Here is a 23452-nt window from a genome sequence, read left to right as displayed (position 1 = left end):
AAACATTGCCTTTCATGCTGAGAGGCTATCCCAGTCAGTGATGGACATTCCCATTGTATGCACTGTCTCGGGGAGTCACACGTTCCTCAAAAATGTAATTTCTGCATCAAGTTAAAGTCAGGGGGCAGAAAAAACAGGAACTAATAGTACGTCTCGTTATGATGAAGAGTTTGCTCTGACCAGCTTCTGACGTCAGCCTTAGGAACCCCCATACAACGGTCCCAACCAAACCAACTGCATATGCTTCTTCCATGAAACACTCCTCTAGAGATTCAAAGAGGAAATCGCTGGAATCCTCTCAAAAAGTCTCTAGGAAGTGGGCTTCAAGTCCCCTGGGTAAAGAATCTACTGCAAAGAGACAGTCCCTGACCATGTTGACCACCTCGGCATCCACTGGTCTCCAACTCAGTTCCCACAAGGCAGCAGGCTCCCTAGATACCATCACCACCAGCAAGGACTTTAAAAGTTCAGTTTTCAGAAGATCAGTATTATCAGATGAACAGAGCAGCAGAGAGATCAGCTCTTCTAAACTGGTACTGACAGAATCCCCTAGAGCCTTGGTACCAAGCACTTTGGTCTTATGCACCACCTCAGTGGCCCTATTGGGATTCTTGGAGCTTACCCTAGTGCTTCTTGCTGGGAAAAGAGAAGGCACTTCCCACCAGCTTTTCTCTCTAGGGCTCCTGATCCACAAGATGAGACCTTTGAGGAACAGGAGGTGAGATTGGACAAAGAGATTACTTCTATATCCAACATCTCTTCATCCACCCCTGACGAAACTGTTATGCCGCGTTGGCAGATGATTTTAAACAATTTCATGACCTTATTAAAAGGATAGCAGACTCCTTGCAAATTCTACTAGAGGAAGTTAAGGAGTCACAACATAAGTTACTTGGTACCTCCTCATCTGCCCGCATCACATTACCCATTAATGAGGTCTTGTTGGATCCAGCAAAAATAATATGGCATACTCTGGCCACAATACCACTCACCTGTAAGAAAGTGGGCAAAAGATAATATGTTTCTTCCAACAACTCAGACTTTTTATTTTCACATCCATCCCAAAACTCCCTCGTGGTTGATGCTGTGAATTAATGTGGCAGACAGCACTATGCTAAATTGATGTCATACTACAAAGTTTTTAAGTGTCATGTTGTATTTGACTGTAAATCATACTTGTCAGCTACCTTACAATTTAAGATTGCCAATTACCAAGCCCTTATGGCAAAACATAGCCATACTAATTACTCAAAACTGAATGCCTTTATTGAGCATCTTCCAGTGGTAGATGGAACAGAGGGAGCAATTTCAGGTGATCATTGCAGATGGCCAACTGCTTGCAAGGACATCTCTGCAGGCCTCTTTGAATGCTGCTGAGGCATTCAAAGGAGAGGCTGAGGAAACTGGGGTTATTTAGTCTGCAGAAGAGAACAGTGAGTGGGGAGGTTGATAGCAGCCTTCAACTACCTAAAGAGGGGTTCCAAACAGGATGGAGCTCAGCAGTTTTCAGTGGTGGCAGATGACAGAACAAGAGGCAATGGTCTCAAGTTGCAGTGGGGGAGGTCTAGGTTGGATATTAGGAAACACTGTTTCACTAGGAGGGTGGTGAAGCACTGGAATGAGTTACCTAGGGAGGTGGTGGAATCCCCATCCTTAGAGGTTTTTAAGGCCTGGCGTGACAAAGCCCTGGCTGGGATGATTTAGTTGGTATTGGTCCTGCTTTGAGCAGGGTATGGGACTAGATGACCTCCTGAGGTCTCTTCCAACCCTAATATTCTATGATTCTATGACACAGCTGTTTTTGTCTTCTTCATAGTGGTGGTCATGAGGAAGGCTCCCTGGCTTTAGTTCTCAGGTTCTCTGAGGGAAGTGCAAACTACAGTCAATTACCTTCCCTTTGAGGGATCAAAGTTGTTTGCCAAGAAAATTGATTAATCCTTGCACACCTTGAAAGACCCTAGAGCCACCTTGCACGCTCTTGGAATTTATACCCCTGCACAAAAAAGAAGATTCAGTAAGTCCCAGACTGCACAGAGATCTTGGCCTACTCAGTTTCCTGCCTTCCAGAGGCATTATGAACCCCAGCACAAGAGACAACAATTTCAGAGAAAGAGACCTGTTGCTACGCAGGCATAGACTTCACAACTAACTAGCTTGAAAAATCAATTTTAACAGGTTGGTCAATGTCCTGATACTCTTAGGGGAATACTGTACCAAAAAAAAGTAAATTTTATGCACAATATTTTAAAATTATGTATATTTTATTTGTCAAAATAACACATGCCAGTTTCAATTATTCTGGTAATTTTTTTTCAAAATACCTGTCAACAAGTATGTCTGTAATAATACAGACAACAAAAAAGATTCAGGAAATGTTTTTTAAGAAATGGATTCTTTATTGGCGATATTAATACAGACCTTTGAGTAATAATTCATTTAAACTACAATACAGAAATCCATTTCTCACATCCCTCAGAAGAAGTGTGAAGGCTTGGTGGAGTCAGGAGTAAAGGAGGAGCCAAAGGAGATGAAAGTAATTGGTTGGAAGGAACCAGGGTGTGAACTTGGAGAGTTGTTGGGTGTGGGTGGGAGAAGTATTGAACAAGTGTTTTCTGGGCGGGGGGCAAGGGATTGCTATGGAGACATCCCCATGCGGACCCTAGATGACCCCTAGTCTCTCTCATTCAGTCAGGCACATCTGCCCCTGTCCCCATGTGTCCCTGTACCCCCCGTCCCCATGTGTCCTTGTATCCCCACTTAGCCACCCCCCCTCCCCTATCCCCATGTGTCCTTGTACCCCCATCCCCATGAGTCCCTGCACCCTCACTAAGCCACCCTCCTCCCCCTGTGGCCCTGCACCCCAATCAGCCACCCTCTCCCTGTCCCCATGTGTCCTTGTACCCTCATCCCCATGAGTCCCTGCACCTCCACTCAGCCACCCTCCTCTCCATGTGTCCCTGCATCCCCACTCCCATTCAGCCTCCGCCCCAGTCTGTCCCCTCCCACTAGCCCTTCTGAACCGCAATCTTTGACCCCCAAGCAGCTCCATATGCCCCATGCTATCTGTCCCCTCCCAGTCTGATGCCGCCTAACCTTGCCTCACAGGCAGGGTACTGTGAGGAAGAAGCCTCTTCTTTTCCCTATCCACAGCTAGAGCTGCTCCTGACTGGAAGTGGCTTCTCTGTGTTCTGGCACCACAGCATAACTACAGCACTTCCCTGGCAGAATATATTTTCTGCAGAGAAAAATATTCTGTGTGGGACATGAATTCTGCACATGTGCAGTGGTGTAGAATTCCCCCAGGAGTAGCCTAAGTTACCACACCCATTCTTAGCTGCTGCAACAATCCATATTTCCCCTGCTTCAATGACTACCTTTTTCATTTTTGTCAGAACTAAGAACATATCACTACGGTCAAGTGGATGTAGGATATTATTTCAATAGAATAGTCTATCAATTTTATCTTCCTCCACCCACCCTCTCCGTTTGTCTTCAGGGACCCCTCTCAACAGCACCTTTTGCGACAGGAAATCGATTCTTTCCTGGATCTGGGTGCTACAGAATCAGTTCTTATCCAACACAGAGGGAAGGGATTTTATTCCAGGTAGTTCTTGGTACCAAAAGAGAATGGCTCTTGTCCGTTTTAGATCTAAGATCACACAACAGATTTGTAAATGTTTAGTGGTTCAAAATGGCAACCCTTGCAGCACTGAGTCCATCACTGGATGAAGGGGCCTGGTTCTCAGCCATCAACCTCCAGGACACTTACTTCCATTTAGTGATCCACCCCCCCACAGAAGGTTTCTATGATTCACCGTAAGTCAAGAGCACTTTCAACACACAGTGCTCCTGTTCAGTCTCTCCTCTGCACACAGAGTGTTCTCAACAGTCCTTTCTGTGGTATTGATACATCTCCACAAACAAAGAATCCTGATCTTTCCATACTTAGATGATTGCCTGCTCAAAGCGCAGTCCTTCAACAAAGGTTTGATAGCCACACAGAAGGCCGGGGACCTATTCCTCTGACTGAGACTACAATTAAACATCCAAAAGTCCACCTTCAGTCTGGTACAACATCTGGTGTTCATAGGAGTCTACCTCAATGCAGTAACAGCCAAAGGTGGCTCAGAATTATTTACTCACCAAGCAAACACATCTTAAACAAATTACTCTCTATACCTTCAGTAGTTAAAAAGTCCATAAAATGGTGGAAGAACCCTCACAATGTTTGTGCTGGGGTCTCCTTCATTCAGCCACTCCCAACATCATTAATAACAATGAATGCATCCCTATTGGGATGGGGAGCCCACCAAAACGCCATACTATTCAAGACAGCTGGTCTCCTGTTGTGTCCACAGTACACATCAACTTGCTGGAACTCACAGCTGTCAGAAATTCCTGTATTTATTTCCTGCCACTGATTAGGGGCAAACATGTAAAGATCATGATGGACAGCATGTCATGTATATTTTACATAAACTGCCTTCTGCACTGAAGCAGTGAGACTCTGGATTTGGTGCACATTGCACCAGATCAACATCTCAGCTGCTTACCTTCTGGCATACAAAACACCCCAGCAAATGCTTGCAGCAGATGCCTCTTGCAAGATCACGAATTGGAGAGAGATCCCACTATAGTCCACTGCATATTTCTACATTGGGATGTCCCACAGATAGACCTGTTTGCCAAAGACAAGAACAAGAAATGCTCCCATTTCTGCTCCAGAGCCAGTCTGGATCACCACTCCCTGGGAGACACCTTTCTCCTGCATTGGAACTGAGGACTCTTGTATGCATTTCTACCGATTCCCTTAATATCCAAGGTGCTGCTCAAGATAAGTAAAGAAAAAGACAAAGTTATTCTCGTAGTGCTCACGTGACCAAGACAAATATGGTTTCCTTATGTCAACTCGCTATTTGTCAGCCAATCATTCTCCAGCCTGTTCCCCATCTCCTCTCCGAGCATGCTGGTCAAATTCATCTCCCCAGTCTCCAGGTTCAAGGCATGGCTGATAGATGGTTTGAGGGGTTAGAAACAATCTGTTCTGAGGACACAGACAGTGCTGTTGCACAGCAGGAAACAAGCCACTTGTGACACATATGTCCAAAAGTGGAAGAGATTCAAACACTGGTGTGACTCAAAGCCCATTTCACCTACATCCTCTGCACTATCATTTGTACTCTAGCTAAAAAGGCCTGAGTTATCTCTAAGCACTGTAAAGGTGCACCTCGCAGCTGTCATGGCCTTCCATCACATGATAGAAGGATTTTCTGTTTTTGCTCATCCAACAACAATAAGGTTCCTCAAGGGACTGGGTAAGCTCTTTCCACAAATCAGATGCCCCACACCAGCATGGGACCTCAACTTTGTACTCAGATGTCTTATGAGATACACACACACACCCCAGGAAGCCATGGCCACTTGTTCCCTTTTACATCTGTCTATGAAGACCACATTTCTAGTGGCCATTACTACTGATCAAAGAGTAGGGGAGTTAGTGATCTAATGGAATACTCCCCTATACTTTTCTTTAAAAACAAGGTCACATTAAGTCCACATCCCAAGTTCCTGCTGAAAATATCTTTGGACTTCCGTATAAACCAACTTATTCACCTTCCAATTCTCTTTCCTAAACCACACCAGGTCAAAAGCGATGTGTCATTACACACACATGATGTCAGGAGGGCATTAGCCTTTTATTTAGATAGGACTAAGCCCTTCGGGAAATCTCCCAGACTTTCTCTCAATTATGGACAGAACTAATCCCCAATTTCCAAGCAAAAGCTCTCCAGATGATTATCAGGTTTTATTATTTACTGCTGCCAGTCTCATGATCTTCAACCTTCCTCTAGAATACAAACTCACTCCATGAGATCTCTCTCCACTTCCATAGCCTTCCTCAAGAATGTTCTGGTTGCAGATATATATATAGTGGACATCCAGTCATACATTCGCTGAACTTTGCACAGTCACTCATGCCTCAGCATCCAATGCCATATTTGGCTCCACTATTTTATCCTCAATTCTAGACTCGATACCAAAGTGCTGTTGTCATGGGATAGGTACACTCTGTCCCAAGTGTCGGGTCACGTATGGACAGAAGAAGTTAAAAAACTGTATAGCAGCCAGTTAGGTCCTGTGTTCGTGAATCTGTCTTAAAACATGGTAGTATGGCCTAGTGAAGTTAATAAAGCAGCCCTTCCACTCAGGGCAGCATGGCCTAAGGGCTGGAGTCAATAAAACGGCCCTTCCACTCAGGGCAGCATGTCCTAAGGGCTGGAGTCAATAAAATGGCCCTTCCACTCAGGGCAGCATGGCCTAAGGGCTGGAGTCAATAAAATGACCCTTCCACTCAGGGCAGCATGGCCTAAGGGCTGGAGTCAGTAAAACAGCCCTTCCACTCAGGGCAGCATGACCTATGGTCTGGAGTCAATAAAGCAGCCCTTCCACTCAGAGCAGCATGGCCTAAAGGCTTGAGTCAATAAAATGGCCCTTCCACTCAGGGCAGCATGGCCTAAGGGCTGGAGTCAATAAAACGGCCCTTCCACTCAGGGCAGCATGGCCTAAGGGCTGGAGTCAATAAAACGGCCCTTCCACTCAGGACAGCATGGCCTAAGGGCTGGAGTCAATAAAACGGCTCTTCCACTCAGGGCAGCATGGCCTAAGGGCTGGAGTCAGTAAAACGGCCCTTCCACTCAGGGCAGCATGGCCTAAGGGCTGGAGTCAATAAAACGGCCCTTCCACTCAGGGTAATGTGGCGCAATTGCCAGAGTCAATAAAATAACCCACTTCAGTGGGATTGCGTGGCTGATTGGCTCATTGGGGAAGTGGGATGCCACTTAGCGGTGTGTGGCACCCAGGGTTGGGGGACTCGGGCCCTCCCTGCTGCTTGGACTCCCAGCCCAAGGCCCTGGCGGTGGTGGGGTACTTGCCACTGAGTTGGGGGATCCTCTCAAAACACGCTGACTGGTTCCCCAGGTCACTCACCGGAGAAAAGTTTAAGTCCCCTGGTCTGCTTCCGACCCTTTTTCCCTCTGTGATACTCCATGGTTCCCCCAGGTCTCTGGGATTCTCAAATGGGCTAGCTCCGCCAGCGCATTCTCTTCTCCAGGCTCATCAGGCAGCCTGGAGTCCATCTGGAGCGCTATATGCTGTGGCTTTGTAATCAGAGCCTGTAGCAGCTCCCTGGAGAGAGCCTACAGTCTGCGTCCTCTCCCTTCAGTAGCCTGCCCAGACTGAGTTGGGCTGCTTCCTTTCATATTCTGCCTCCTGGCTGAGCAGGCACAGCAGAGTCAGAAGGGCAAGTCTTCCTCAGCCTGCAAAGCACAGTTAACCCTTTTGGACTGGTGTGGGGTAGGTACACCTTGTCACACCCATCCATTAGGGGTACTGCTGTGGAGTCACCGAGAAGGGAACACCCATAGGGACACTATTCAAAGAATTAACGAAGGTTACTCACTTTGTGCAGTAACTGTGGTTCTTTGAGATGTGCCCCCCTATAGGTGTTCCACTACCTACTCTCCTCCCCTCTGCTTTGGAGTTATTTTCAGTGAGCTTCATGGTAGAGAAGGAACTGAGGGCAGTTCGTCCACACAGCACTATGTAGCCCTGGTGCAGGGCATGAGATGGGGAGGGCGATGTGTGGGCAGAATGGACTCTGCCACCTAAAATCTCTAATCTGAGGCACATGAGATGCAAGCATATCTAGAGTGGAGCACCCAGAGGGACACACATCTTGAAGAACCCCCTCTTCACAGAAGGTGGGCCATTGTTCCAGAAATCCATAACCCGCTGCTGCTTACCTAACCAGCGGTTCACTTCCAGAATCTTCTGCCTTCTGTCTTCCTTTGCTCATCTGACAGGAAAGATCTCTGAGAAGATCATTTGAACACTTTGAGTTCACTGAAGTCACTGTTATCTGCGAGATACAGGAAGGATAGAGGTGGTGGGAATCCTTCCAGGGTAGAGGCTGCTAAATACTGAGAGGCAAGAGGCAAGGGAATTAAGATTAGGCTGGGGAGATAGAGGGACTCAGATGAATGGGTTCCTGAGGATCATCACCTGCACCAGACGAGTCTATATAATAAATAACTTGATAGCAGAGGTGGTCCAAAGTGTGATGAGTTTGGCAGGTTTTTTACCTGTCTATTTTGCTCCTTGTTATTGTTTGCTGGTATTATTAATTTATTATTAATTATTATTATTATTATTATTATTATTATTATTTTCAAAGGTTCAAATACCCTTAAAAGATCGAGAAAAGAGAACATTCCAAAATGTTACAATGAGCCCATGACTGAGGTATCCACTCCCTTGTGGGAAAGATACTGTAAGGTTCAGAGTGTATTGAGGTGACCTCTCACCCTCCCCTGCTTTTGCTAAGGGGTAATCTTGACCACAGCTAAGGGGTTCAGAGTAAGAAGATGGTTAAATGGTTTGAAAAGGTGGTTTTGTTCTCTATTGTACTTAAAAAGGGCTGACCTATCCAGTTGTGGTGTGAATTGGAGGGCGATGTGGTGCATTTTGGAAGACTAGCTCCTATTTCATAGCTAGACACATTCAGAAGAATACAATGTAGGTTTATAGGTATTCAGTTATTAAAACAGGAAGCACATTCCAGTCAGTTGGGCTGAAATTACCTATAAACAGCCCCTGATTTAGGGCATTGCAGTGTTTTGGATGTCTCATACTGGGCGCCAACAATGTGAAGCACCCAAAGTCCAAGGCTACTTTTGACAATTTTGTCTTTGATGCCCAGGCACTTTCAGCTCAAAATGGACAAGCTGTTGGCGCCATCTGCAATCTGTTGGGTGACCATCTATGAAGACTTTGTCAGCCATCCAAACAGCAGGGGTAGCAAACTGCAGAAACCACAAAGCAGGATGTTGACTGCCCACAGGGCAGCAGGTCATGGAATAGTATTGGAGTGGTACATTTCTTACTACAAACCATTGATGGAGGGCTGTAAATTACACGGCACTTTCCAAACACAAGAGACACGTTCTGTTCCCTGGAGAACTGAGAGTCTAACTAAGACAAAATCAAACACATACAAGACAACACAGAATCAGGGCTTGGGAGACTGAGGAACACAGAGGTGGGGAAACATCATTGTGGGAGGTGGCAATGCAGTGCCTAACCATACTGGGCTGGTACATTATGAAGGAACTCATGGAAAGGAGTTTCAGGCAACTGAGGCTGAGGCTTCGACCCTTCGAGTAAGGTCTGTTCGCCTCGGAGGATCTTTCGCAGCCTCACTGGCCGAGCTGGGGGAAATGGTCCAAATTCAAGGTTTGGATCATTTTATTTTAGTTGAAATTTTGAATTATGTCCAAATAAAGTCCAGCACACATGGATTCAATTATCATGGGTCCCAAGACTTTTTTTTCAGTTTTGGACCATCCTCAGACTCACTGAGGCACAGACCTGAAAGAGAAAGTCTCCCCCCATGGCCATCACACAAGCAATGATTTAAAAGGTCCAACCCAGAGGAGCAAGGCTCCCTCTGACCCCATCAAGGTGAGTACAGCCATTGGGATCCTTCTCACTGGATCCTTTCATAGGTATGCAAGTGATATGACCCTATGTGCTGCCTCTTTGTTCCCTGCTGGCTCCATATATGCCATGATCCACAGGACTGCTGTGCACTATTACTATTATTAGTGCTACTGTGGGCAGAACCAACATCAAATCATGCACGAGTTCTAGGCCACGAAGAACTTCATATGTGAACCAAGCATTGTAGATGATGTCCACCCCCGCCTAAGGGGCCCAAGGGGAGATAGCACAGCCTATAGGAATAGGAAATATAACTGCCACTGCTATGAAAGTTCACCCTGTTTCTAGAGCATCCAAATCCAACTGCTCAAAACCTCTTCAAAACAACTCTAAGTTATGGCACCATCTGACCAACTTCAGTCCAATCAGAATTGGACCCTAACCCCTGTAGTAATGTTGGTAACTGATCCTGTGACATTACAGCCAGTGGAATTTGCTTTATAGAACTGATCAGAATAGGGTGCCTACAGATACGTTTGGGAGATTTACCTGTTTGTCTGGCTGCCATTTTGACATTTTAGCAGCATAAGAAATCCCCTACCTCCCAGAGGCAAGTGTAAATTAAAGGTTAGAAAACAAGATGAGAATGAGACTGGAAAAGAGAATGCCTTTATTTAGCTGGTGAGTGAATGTAATACTCGCCCACACTCTGGCGCAGAAAGCTGAAATCAGTTAAATACATAGGAAGATGGCTTTACAGAAAGAATGTTGTGATTTCCTGTCTCTCCAGGCATCCTCTTTTCCCACTCCTGACGCTGCTGTTTGAGAAGTGTGAGCAGGCAACACAGGGCTCCGAGTGCATCACCTCTGCCAGCTTTGACGTGGACATTGAGAACTTTGTACACCAGCAGGAGCAGGAACACAAACCATTCTTCAGTGATGACCCCGAACTGGACAACCTGGTAAAGCCCTGGTTCAGACCAGTCCCAGCCCCGTTGCTTTGTTTAGCATTTGAGATAACGGGGACATCTCACTGCTTTGCTCTTACACTATAGGCTTCTGAACCCAAAGCCCGAAGGGCAGCAGATTAGAGAAGTCTCAGGTTGGATGTGTTTTAAGGAGCATATATTAGTGGTTTTCAAATGGGGTACACATAATCCTAGGGGTACACGAGCTCTCGTCAGGGGAGTACATGAAAAAAATCTTGTAATGGTGGATAACACTTTTATTTAGTAGCAAGATTTTCAAACTGTGGGGTGCACCCCCCTGGGGTGTTGGAGGAATGTTCGGTGGGGTGAGCGGCAATGTGAGGTGGCTCAGTTTTTGAGCTGAGTCCTCTTTCAGTTACAATTTTTGGTTGCTCCGCCCACCACCCATTCCAGACAGGCTGGGTGCTCCACTGAGGTGAGTTGGGGGTTAAGGTGGCACTCCCTCCCTGATCCCTCTGACATCCCTGCTCACTCCCCTGAAAGTTCCTCTGGGTCCCCACGCCCCACAATTTGAAAACCTCCTGAAGCTGTTGCTAAATGGAAGGCAGAAATCTGAGGCAGCACATGTCACCTCTGCCTATCTCAGATGGGGTATGAGGTATACTGCATTATTTGTAAGGAAGTACTCAATCTAAAAAGTTTGAAAACCATTGTGTTAGAGCATTGAAGAGTCTAGATGAGCTTGGCAACTGAGATTTTTCAAAAGGAATAATTGTAAATCTTTGTCTAAAATTTATAGAAATAGTTTAAGAACATAAGAATGGCCATACTGGGTCAGACCAATGGTTAAGACTGCGAGTCTGTCATGGAGGTCACGGAAGTCATGGATTCTGCAGCAACCGGTGCAGCTGGCCTGGGGGCAACCTGAGCAGCTCGGGCAGCCCCTGGGCCAGCCGCTGCTGGGGCAGTCTCAGGCCACTGCCCCCTGCCCCCCACCTGCAGCAGGAGTTTGGGTGTAGGAGATGGCTCAGGGGTGGGTTGAGGTGCAGGTGGGAGTGAGGGCTCTGGGCAGTGGTTACCTCAGGAGGGGTACCGGGGGAAGGCTCCCCAGAAACAGCAATATACCTCTCATCTGCTAGGCATGGCCAGGCAGCTCTGCACACTGCCTCTGTCTGCAGGCACCAGCCCCACAGCTCCATTGGCCATGGTTCCCAGCTGCAGAGCTGGCGCTTGGGGTGGGGGCAGCGTGTGGAACCCCCTGGCTGCACCTCCGCCTAGGAGATGAGGGACATCATGTCGCTGCTTCTGGGGAGCTGTGCAGAGCCCGGTAGGGAGCATGTCATCCCCACCTACCCCCCAGCAGCACCAGGGTTCCTGGGCTGCGCACCGCTGCCCGCCCTTCTGAGCACTCTCAGTGTCCCCAGCCCCCTCCCCCAGAGCACCCGCAGTGCCCTTGGCTCCCTCCCCCAGAGCACCTTTAGTGACCCTGGGCTGCCCCCTGCCCCCTGCCCCAGACCACTCAAGTTTTAGTTAGGGGTATATAGTACAAGTCATGGACAGGTCACAGGCTGTAAATTTTTGTGTACTGCCTGTGCCCTGTCCATGATTTTTACTAAAAATACCCATGACTAAAACATATCCTTACCAATGGACCATCTGGTACAGGATCCTGTCTTCTGACAGTGGCCAATTCCAGATGCATAAGAAAGAATGAACAGGGCAATAATCGTTTGATCCATCCCTGTCATCCCCTCCCAACTTCTGGTAATGAGAGGCTAGGGACACCAGAACATAGGGTTGCATCCCTGGCCGTCTTGTCTAATAGCCACTGATGGACCCATCCTCCATCAATTTATCTAATTATTTTTTTGTGAACCTGGTTATAGTTTTGCCCTTCACAACATCCCAATGAATTCCACAGGATGACTGTACATTGTGTGAAGAAGTACTTCTAGACCTTTATCAGATCCCCCCTTAGTTTTTTAATCTCTGCTTATATGGAAGTTGTTCCATGCCCTTACTCATTTTTGTTGCCCTTCCTCGTACCTTTTATACTTTTAATATATCCTTTTTTGAGATGGGACAACCAGAACTGCACACAATATTCAAGATGTGGGTTTATAAAGTGGCATTAAGATATTACTGTCTTATTCTCTATCCCTTTCCTAATATTCTGTTAGATTTTTTGACCGCCACTGCATACTGAGTGGATGTTTTCAGAGAACTATCCACAATGACTCCAAGATCTCTTTCTTAAATGATAACAGCTAATTTAGATCATTTTGTATATTTAGTTGAGATTATATTTTCCAATGCACATTCATTTGCATTTATCAACATTGAATTTCATCTGCCATTTTGTTGCCCAATCACCCAGCTTTGTGATTGTAACTCTTCTCAGTCTGCTTTAGATTGACTTACCTTGGGTAATTTTGTGTTATCTACAAATTTTGCCACTTCAGTATTTACCCCTCTTTCCAGATCATTTCTGAATACATTTAAATAGCACTGGTATCAGTACAGATCCATGGGGGAACCGCTATTTACCTCTCTCCATTCTGAGAATGGACTATTTATTCATACCCTTTGTTTCCTCTTTTTTAACCAGTTACTGATCCATGAGAGGACCTTCCCTCTTATCCCAAGACTGCTTACTTTGCTTAAGAGTCTTGGTGAGGGACATTGTCAAAGGCTTTCTGAAAGTCCATGTACACTATATCTGCTGCATCACTCTTTTCCCCATATTTGTTGACCACTTCAAAGAATTCTAGTAGATTGATGAGGCATGATTTACCTTTCCAAAAGCCATGTTAACTATTCCTCAACAAATCATGTTCATCTTTGTGTCAGATAATTCTGTTCTTTACTATAATTTCAACCACTTTACCTGGTACTGAAGTTAAGTTTAAACCACTGGTCTGTAATTGCCAGGATCACCTCTGGACCTTTTTTTAAAAAATGGTGTCACATTAGCTATCTTCCAGTCATCTGGTACAGAAGCTGTTTTAAGTGATAGATTACATATCACTTAGTTATTGTGCAGTTTCATATTTGAATTCCTTTAGAAATCTTGCATGAATACCAAGCAATCCTGGTGATTTATTGCTGTTTAATTGATCAGTTTGTTACAACATCTCAGTCTGGGACCGTTCCTCATATTTGTCACCTAAAAAAAGTGGCTCAGGTGTGTGAATCTCCCTCACATCATCTGCAATGAAAACCAATGCAAAGAATTAATTTAACTTTATCTTCCTTGAGTGCTCATTTAGCACCTTGATTGTCCAGTGGATGTATGATTGTTTGGCAGACCTACCACTTCTGACATACTAAAAAAAGTTTTTTGTTGTTAGTTTCCGAGTCTTTTGCTAGGTGCTCAACAGATTCTTTTTTTGTCCTGCCTAATAATGCTTCTATGCTTGATTTGCTAGAGTTTATGCTTCTTTCTAATTTCATCAATAGGATTTTACTTCCAATTTTTAAAGGATGCCTTTTTGCCTCTGACCATTTCCTTTACTTTATTGTATAGCTATGGTTGCATTTTTTTTTAGTCTCTTACTATGTTTTTTTTTTAATTTGAGGTATTATGGGTGTATTTAAATTGAGGTATTGAGGTGTCAGGGTTCCTTCCCCACTCTGAACTTTAAGGTACAGATGTGGAGACCTGCATGGACACTTCTAAGTTTAATTACTAGCTTAGATCCGGTATCGCTGCCACCATCCAGAATTTTCAGTGTCTGGATCTCTCCCTTTACCCCCAAAACCTTCCCCTTCCTGGGTAGCCTTGAGAGACTCCTTTACCATTTCCCTGGTGAGTCCAGATCCAATCCCTTGGATCTTAAATCAAGGAGAAATTAACCATTCCCCCTCCTTTCTCCCACCAATCCCTGGTAAGTCCAGATCCAATCCCCTTGGATCTAAAAACAAGGGGAAAAAAATCAATCAGGTATTAAGAAAAAGGCTTTTAATTATAGAAAAAAGTTAAAAGAAAACCCTCTGAGAGAGATTAGCATACTAGCTACTCTCACAGACAACAGATTCAAAACACAGAGGATGTTCCCCTGGGCACAAATTTAGTTTCACAAAAAAATACCCAATTTGATTCTACCTCTAATTGCATAAGACAGGTTACAAAGAAATGAACATAAACCTATTTATTCCTTTCTAAAACTTACTACTCTGATAAGAGGCTGGTTCCTTGATCTTTTTCACTCCAGCTGAAACTGAAACTCTAAACAAAGGAAAAACTTCCCTCCTTCCTTTTGAAACATCTTGTTCCCCCATTGGTTCCTCTGGTCAGGTGTTAGCTAGGCTAGGTGAACTTTTTAACCCTTTACAGGTAAAAGAGGCATTAACCCTTAACCGTCTGTTTATGACAGGTGGTTTTAAAAAGTTTCCATGCAGCTTGCAGGCATTTCACTTTTGTAACTATACCTTTTAATTTCCATTTAACTAGCTTCCTCATTTTTTTGTAGTTCCCCTTTCTGAAGTTAAACGCTATAGTGGTATTCCCCAGTCCACGCAACGATGTTAAATTTAATTACATTATGGTCACTATTACCACTATGAAAAGCCACAAACTGCATTGACCTCCACACACATGAGGCAAATGACTGACTGTACCTAAGGCAAGAGGACTCAACTTTAGTCATTGAACTGGCTCTACCAATAGTCCCTGCTTTATCTAGCAAATGCAATTGTGTGGTTTAAATATAAGTGCCCTTGACAGTCAGTAACTTGCTTCTGAATTAGTTTTTATGTTTGATTGTTGGCAAACTGTAATTTTTGGTTTGTAAAACATTCCAGATAAGAAACCGCAATGACATGATCTCCCTGCCTAGGCAAAATGGATTTACTGCCAGGACCTTATATACTGTTAATCAGTGGATTACCTTAAGAAATGTGAGCAATTTCTCAACAAAGTTAATGTTTCATTGTATACCAATCTCTAGATCCCTGCATTTCACAGCTTTCTACCTGCATTTTCCTGGTGGAAATTGCAGTCACAGATGGGCATATATTACTTGCCAATGATTTGTGTGTGTGTGTATATATATATTATATATATATATATATATGAAGAACAAGAACAAGAAATGCTTTCTTACAGAAGAGTTTTGTAACAACTTTGCTATTCTTACTCCTGAGTTGGTTCCTGATGCTATCAGCTGAAAAGAAGGGCAAACTAGCTCTCTTCCTCAAGTGATGGTTCCTATTGTGTTCCACTGGGATTATGCACGTGCGCCATGTGCTCAGAGTCAGAGAGTTCTGAAAGTAATGTCCATTGGTCCACATATGTGCCCTGGCTCACCTCGTGCTTCTGACCAAGGCAGTAAAAGGTGGGTCAGACCAACTGCCTCTTCAGTTCCTTCTCATTGCTGCTTTGGAAACTTCAGTGTCCTCATCTCTGACGTCATTCTAAATAAATAGTTGTAAATAGTTTTATTAATTCTTAAATAACGTGTAGATTAGTAGTTTTACCAGTCTGAATAGTTTTAGTAGTTGTAGAGTAGATTACAGGGATCTCCCCCGTGCTTCCGCATTTGGATATTAGACTATGCCCAGAACTATAGGCTTCTAACTCTGTGCCCCTGCCCACTGTCTTCTCCGTCAGCGATGGCCATCAACACTGCCTCTACTGCCTGGGAGAAGCTCACATTGCCACTCAGTGCAGTATCTGTCGGTCCTTCCCCAGCCGTACCCGAGAAGGGTGGGCACTTTGTCTCCACAGATCTCATAGGATGGCCATGAGACCCCAGTTGGACCCATGCTTGGGAACCCCCCACCTCCTGCACATTGACCTGAATCAGCAAGGAGTGAGTCTTCTGCTATGAAGACGAACTCTGGTACCAGAGACTCCACCCCCACAGACCCATGGCAGGGTCTCGTTGGGAAGAAATATTCTCATAAGTCTTCCTCTCAGTCCACTTCAAAAAGATCAGATGTTCCGTTCACCAGCTCTGTCTATGAGGATTTATTAAGTCCTAAGTCCCTTAGGCATGAGACGAAAGCCCAGACACATTGTGCTCCACTGACTCCAGACTGTGGTTCAGAGCCTCCATCCCTCCCCCCATGCCCATACACAAAGTACACCTCTCAGATGGCACTGATGGTTCTGCCACTGTAGCCTTTTCTTCCTTGGGGGATTTGGAACCATTGGAAGAATTGCCTCTCCCATACCACTCTTATCCATTTCCCAGGAGACCTGCATGACCCTGGGAGCAGCCATTGCCTCACCTGACTCTGAGCCATTGCAGCGAAGAATCCTGTGGCACCTTATAGACTAACAGATGTTTTGGATCATGAGCTTTCGTGGGTGAATACCCACTTCATCAGATGCACAAAAGCTCATGCTCCAAAACGTCTGTTAGTCTATAATGTGCCACAGGATTCTTTGCTGCTTTTACAGATCCAGACTAACACAGCTACCCCTCTGATACTCTGAGCCATTGGTATCCCATGCCATGGAGGCCTTAATGACCACCTGTCGATTCCTCCTATTGGGCATATTTGGGACTTAGGGAACACTGCCCCCCTTCAGAGACCATCCACGCCATCAGGGAGTTGCCATCTGCTTCCTCTCATAGAGAAATATCAAACTTGCCCCATAAATAATAGAATCATAGAATTAGAAGGGACCGCAAGAGTCATCTAGTCTAATCTTCTCCCAAGATGCTGGATTTGTTGTGTTTAACCCATTCAAGGCAGACAGCTATCCAGCTTCCTTTTGAAAACTTCCAGCAAAGGAGCTTCCACAACCTCCTTAGGCAGTCTGTTCCATTATCCTTCTGTTCATACTGGGCTTTCTGAAAATCTAAATACACTATATCCACTGGATCTCCTTTGTCCACATGCTTGTTGACTCCCTCAAAGAATTCTAGTAGATTGATGAGGCATGATTTCCCTTTACAAAAACCACATTGACTGTTTCCCAACAAATTATCTTCCTCTATGCATCTGACAATTTTGTTCTTTACAATAGTTTCAACCAATTTGCCCAGTACTGAAGTGAAGCTTACTGGCCTGTAGTTGCCAGGATCACCTCTGGAACCCTTTTTAAAAATTAGTGTCACGTTAGCTATCCTCCAGTCACTTGGTACAGAAGCTGGTTTAAATGATAGGTTATAGACAACAGTTAGTAGTTCTGCAGTTTCACATTTGAGTTCCTTCAGAACTCTTGGGTGAATACCATCAGGTCCTGGAGACTTATTACTATTTAGTTTATCAATTTGTTCCAAAACCTCCTCTAATGACACCTCAATTTGGGGACAGTTCCTCAATCCAAAAAGAATGGCTCAGGTTTGGAAATCTCCCTCACATCCTCAATAGTGAAGACTGATGCAAAGAATTAATTTACTTTCTCCACAATGGCCTTATCATCTTTGAATGCTCCTTTAGAATCTTGATCATCCAGTGGCCCCACTGGTTGTTTAGCAGGCTTTCTGCTTCTGATGTATTTAAAAAAAATTGTTGTTCTTACTTTTGGAGTCTTTGGCTAGCTAGTCTTCAAATTCTTTTTTTGGTCTTTCTAATTATGTTTGTGACAAAGTTCCTCCTCTAGCTTGGTGGATCCTGCACTTATTGGCAGACTTGCTCACCTCAGTGATCTTCCCCACAGTCTGGGTCAACTTCTCCTGTATCTGACCAGGAGTTGGGAAGTTTGGGAGACTGGAAACCACCCTCTACTCCAGGTTCCAACCCAGGGCCCTGTGGATTGCAGCTGTTTATAGTGCCTCCTGTAACAGCTGCATGAGAGCTACAACTCCCTGGGCTACTTCCCCATGGCCTCCTCCAGACACCTTCTTTATCCTCACCACAGGACCTTCCTCCTGGTGTCTGGTAATGCTTGTACTCCTCTGTCCTCTAGCAGCTCTCACTCTCAGCTCCTTGCACTTCTTGCTCCCAGCTCCTTACCCACACTTCCTCCTTTTTAAACCCAGGTGCCCTGATTAGCCTGCCTTGATTGGCTGCAGGTGATCTAATCAGCCTGTCTGCCTTAATTGGTTCTAGCAGGTTCCTAATTACTCAAGTGCAGCCTCTGCTCTGGTCACTCAGGGATCAGAAAACAACTCATCCAGTGACCAGTATATTTGCCCTCTACCAGACTCCTGTACCCCATTGGTTTGGGTCTATCACAATTATTACATTTCATTTGCCAGAGTTTATGCTCTTATCTATTTTCCTCATTAGGATTTATCTTCCACTTTTTAAAGAGTGCCTTTTTGCCTCTCACTGCATCTTTTACTTTGTTGTTTAGCCATGGTGGCACTTTTTTGGTTCTTTATGTTTTTTTAAATTGGGGTATACATTTAAGTTGAGCCTCTATTACGGTGTTTTTAAAACGTTTCCATGCAGCTTGCAGGGATTTTACTTTTGGTACTGTACCTTTTAATTTCTGTTTCACTAACCTCCTCATTTTTGTGTAGGTCCCCTTTCTGAAATGAAATGCTACAGTGTTGGGGCACTGTGGAGTTTTCCCTACCACAGGGATAGATCAGTGGTTTGAGCGGTGGCCTGCTAAACCCAAGCTTGCAAGTTCAAGCCTTTAGGGGGCTATTTAGGGAACTGGGGTGAAAATCAGTACTTGGTCCTGCCTAGTGAAGGCTGTGGGCTGGACTCAATGACCCTTTAAGGGGGGAGGGATGGATAGCTCAGTGGCCTGCTAAACCCAGGGTTGTGAGCTCAGTCCTTGAGGGGGCTAACTGAGGTAAAAATCTGGGGATTGGTCCTGCTTTGAGCAGGGGGTTGGACTAGATGACCTCCTGAGGTCCCTTCCAACCCTATGAACTACATTATGGTCACTATTACCAAGCAGTCCAGCTATAGTCACTTCTTAGACCTGATCCTGTGCTCCACTTAGCTGCATCCCTAATAACCTGGGGCACTCATATGGACAACCACGCAACACAAGAGACATGGATATCCTGAGAGTCCAGAATGCACATCAATGTCCTGGAATTTCTGGCCGTAAGAATGGCATGCAAGTTCTTTCTTCCATTCATCTGCTCTCACCATGTCCTCATAATGTCAGACATTAGAACCTCATTCTACATCAACAAACAAGGGGGAGCGAAGTCTGCCTTCCTGTGCACAGAAGCAGGCAATCTCTGGAACTGGTGCATCAGCAATCAAATCACTCTATCGGCAGCCTACCTTTCTAGGACACAGAATGTGCTCACACACTCCCTCAGCAGACACTTTGCGATTGACCATGAGTGGGAACTCCATGGCAGGTGCTACGTGATATTTTCGCACAATGGGGAACCCCAACCACATCCTTCTTATAGTGTGGGGCCCAAAACTGGACACAATACTCCAGATGAGGCCTCACCAATGCCAAATAGAGGGGAATGATCACGTCCCTCGATCTGCTGGCAATGCTCCTACTTATACAGCCCAAAATGCTGTTAGCCTTCTTGGTAACAAGGGCACACTGTTGACTCATATCCAGCTTCTCATCCACTGTAACCCCTCGGTCCTTTTCTGCAGAACTGCTGCCTAGCCGCTTGGTCCCTAGTCTGTATCAGTGCATGGGATTCTTCTGTCCTAAGTGCAGGACTCTGCACTTGACCTTGTTGTTCCTCATCAGATTTCTTTTGACCCAGTCCTCTAATAATCTGTCCAGTGCTTGCAAAAACATTGATTTTAACTAACTGTGTCAACTTCTACTCAGCTACTCACCTCCTATTCTTGAGAAAGGTGACTGTGAAGATGTGGAGTATCCATCTTTAACACCTGACCATCACAATAAGAGACAGCACTTGCCATCTTAGTAGAAAGAAGCAAAGAGCCATGCTCTGACCGTTGGATCTCTCTTCAGCATTTGAGGTGCTGCTGACTCACCTTAGAGACCTGGTGAGGGTGGTCAGAAGCACAATGAGCTGGTCAGATCCTTCCACTTCAACTGATCCAAGAAGGAAGTTATTGGCAGCTGCACCTCTGCCTCTGTAACCCACATGGAAAAAGTCTAAAAATCCTTCCTGACCCCTGCAGGTGATGAGTTTAAACCCTAAAGTCTGAGGTTTGGTTGTAGTCACTGTATTAATCCAGAACTGCAAGCATTATGAGCATGTTGAAGGCAGTGAAGGCCAGAAAGGACCATCACGACTATCCAACCTGATTCCCTCTACAGGCTGCAGAACTTATCTTACAAGCATGTATTTTAGAGATTGTCTTACAGCATATATTTTAGAGATTCTATCACCTCCCCGGTAAACTGTTCCAATATTTAACTATCGTCACTGCTGGTAAATTGAGCCTTTGACAGCAAGGCTGAAAAGCGCCTACTGTCAAATCTCTTTTCCGTGTGTAAGTTCCTATGCACAATGACCACTTCACCTCTGGAACTCCTCTTAGATAAGCTAAATAGGTTGAGTTCCTTAAGCCTCACATCGCAAGGTTTCTTTTCCAGTCCCTGGATCATTTGTTGGCTGCTCCTTAGAACTCTCTCCAGTATTTCCACATCCTTCTTGAAGCATGGACACCAGAACTGAACACAGTATTTTAGTACAGTAGAACCTCAGAGTTACGGGCACCTCGGAAATGAAGGTTGTTCGTAACTCTGCAGTGTTCGTAACTCTGAACAAATGGTCATGATTGTTCTTCAAAAGTTTGCAGCTGAACATTGACTTATTACAGCTTTGAAACTTTACTATGCAGAACAAAAATGCTGCTTTTAGCCATCTTAATTTAAATGAAACAAGAACAGAAACAGTTTCCTTACCTTGTCAAACCTATCTTTAAACTTTTCTTTTATTTATTTAGTAGTTTACATTTAACACAGTACTGAGCTATATTTGCTTTTTTTTTTTTTTTTGGTCTCTGCTGTTGTCTGATTGTGTACTTCTGGTTCCAAATGAGGTGGGTGGTTGACTGGTCAGTTCGAACTCTGGTGTTCGTAACTCTGAGGTTCTACTGTAGTGATTTTACCAGTGCAGGAATAAGATCGCTGCCCTACTTTAACTTGATATTCCCATTTTTATACATCCAAGGATCACATGAGCCTTTTTTTACCTTTAATCTTGGAAGACTGGGGAAACTCCAACAGACTGGAGGACTGCCAATTTAGCTCCAATATTTGACATTGCACTGGGAGCGCATGCTGAGGGATTATCTACGATGACTCCTAAAGTCCTTATCTCAGTCATTGTTTTCCAACACAGAGTCTCCAACCTGTACATACAGCCAGCATTCTTGGTTCCCACATGTGTTACTTTGCATTTGGCTATATTAAAATACATTTTGTTGGATTATGAATACTTAACCAAGAGATTCAGATCACTCTGTAACAGAACCTGTCCTCCTCGTTATTTACTAACCCACCAGTCTTTGTGTTATCTACAAATTTACCAGCAAAGGTTTTGTATCTGTTTCATTTGAAAAGAGAGATGCAGAGTACAGGTTAAGTTGAACAAGTAGAACTTTATTAAACTCTGTGCACTACTCTGTTCATGTGGCTAAGTAGCTTCCACCCTAACTCCCTGCACTCCCTTTTCCACTGGTAACCTGTCAATGACATCCCTTCCAGAGGACATGGTTCCTCTGACTCCAACTCCGTTGATCATGATAAAATATCATCATCTAGCTCATTGATCAAAATATTAAATAGTGTTGGACCACAAATGGATCCTTGGGGAACCGAGCTACCGAGAGTTCTGCTCATTGGTATATTCCCATTCACAACTACATTCTGAGATCTGCAAGTTAGCCAGTTTTTAATCTATCTATTTTGTTCCCTGTTAGTTCCATATAATGCAATTTTTTAGATCAAAATATCATGTGGTTCTAAGTCAAATGCCTTAGAGAAGTCCAAGTACAGTCTATCAGCACTGTTGGCTTTATCAACCAGATCTGTAATCCTTAGCAAGACCTACCTTCCAGAAACTGTGTCAATTGGCAGTAATGATAGTTTTAGCTATGTTGGTAAAGTCCCAAATTAACCATTCCATTATTTTACTCGGGATCAATATAAGGCTAACTGATATATTGTTCCTTGGGTCATCTCTTTTACCCTTTTATAATACTGGAGCTACATTGGCAGTGCTCCACTCTTTTGGAATTTCCCCAGTTTGTAGTTTAGAGAACTCCTCAGTTAGTTCTTTTAAGACTCCTGGGTGTAAGTTATCTTGGCCTGTTGATTTCAGAATGTTTAATTTTAGCAGATGCTGCCTCACATCCTGCTTCATTACAGATGATATATTTTTTGTTCCATCCACATCATACGGGATAGATATACCCCACCTCTCTTTTGTTCCAAATACAGAAAAGGACTATCTGTTGAACATTTCTGCCTTTTATCCATCATTATTCACAATTTTACCATCTGTTTCTGGCAATAAACCTATACCTGACATAGAGCTCCTTTGTTTGTTTGTAATATGTTTTAAAAATGTCTTCTTCTTATCTTTAATCCTATTAGCCACTGATAGTACATTGATTCCTGTACATTCCTTTATCAGTCATCTATATTTTTAATCTACTTATAGTCATTGCCATTTGCTTTCCCTTTTTCCCATTCTTTATATATTGATTATTTTTGTGCTTTATCACTGCTTCCTCATATTCTTTTAACCTGGATGGCTTCATGTTCTCCATAACTTTTTTTAGTTTTTTAGTCATCCATTAAGATGTCCTTGCACAATCCCCAGTTTTTGTTAACACTTCTCACCTTAAAGTTGTGTTCCAGTAAATTATGCTGACAACTGCTTTAAGCTTTGAAAGAATGGTGCCATATTCTGTTACACAAAGTAAATGTAACCAGATCATAGCCACTGATACATAGGCAATCCCTAATGTTTAGATCAGTGATTAACTCTTCCTTGTCCAGTAGATTGAGGTCCAGTATTGAGTTACTCCATGTTGAGTGCAGGACTTTGTGTTAAGAAGTGATTATCTATTATTTTCCGAAACTCTTCAAGGATGTTTTGTTACTGGCTGCATGAGATGTCCAGCAAATGTCCCCCAGGTTGAAGTCACCCATGATAATACAGTTTTTATTCTGATACATTATGGACAGATGTCTACAGAGT

The 23452-nt window shown here is 44.2% G+C and overlaps 1 protein-coding gene across 7 annotated transcripts in view; it reads left to right on the top strand.

Moving 5' to 3' along the window:
• LOC115637298 (homeobox protein PKNOX2-like) overlaps window positions 1-23452 on the top strand; it is a 504816-nt gene that overhangs the window by 455853 nt on the left and 25511 nt on the right. For all 7 annotated transcript variants that reach the window (XM_030538438.1, XM_030538443.1, XM_030538437.1 and 4 more), the window contains one exon: window positions 10289-10460. In XM_030538438.1, coding sequence (XP_030394298.1) covers window positions 10289-10460 — 172 coding nt within the window. The remainder of the gene's footprint in view (window positions 1-10288; window positions 10461-23452) is intronic.

The sequence above is a fragment of the Gopherus evgoodei genome, chromosome 19, assembly GCF_007399415.2.
Source record: "Gopherus evgoodei ecotype Sinaloan lineage chromosome 19, rGopEvg1_v1.p, whole genome shotgun sequence".
Taxonomy (NCBI): Eukaryota; Metazoa; Chordata; order Testudines; family Testudinidae; genus Gopherus; species Gopherus evgoodei.
The sequence above is the reverse complement of the archived record's forward strand: the minus strand, read 5'-3'. Positions and strand labels throughout refer to the sequence as shown.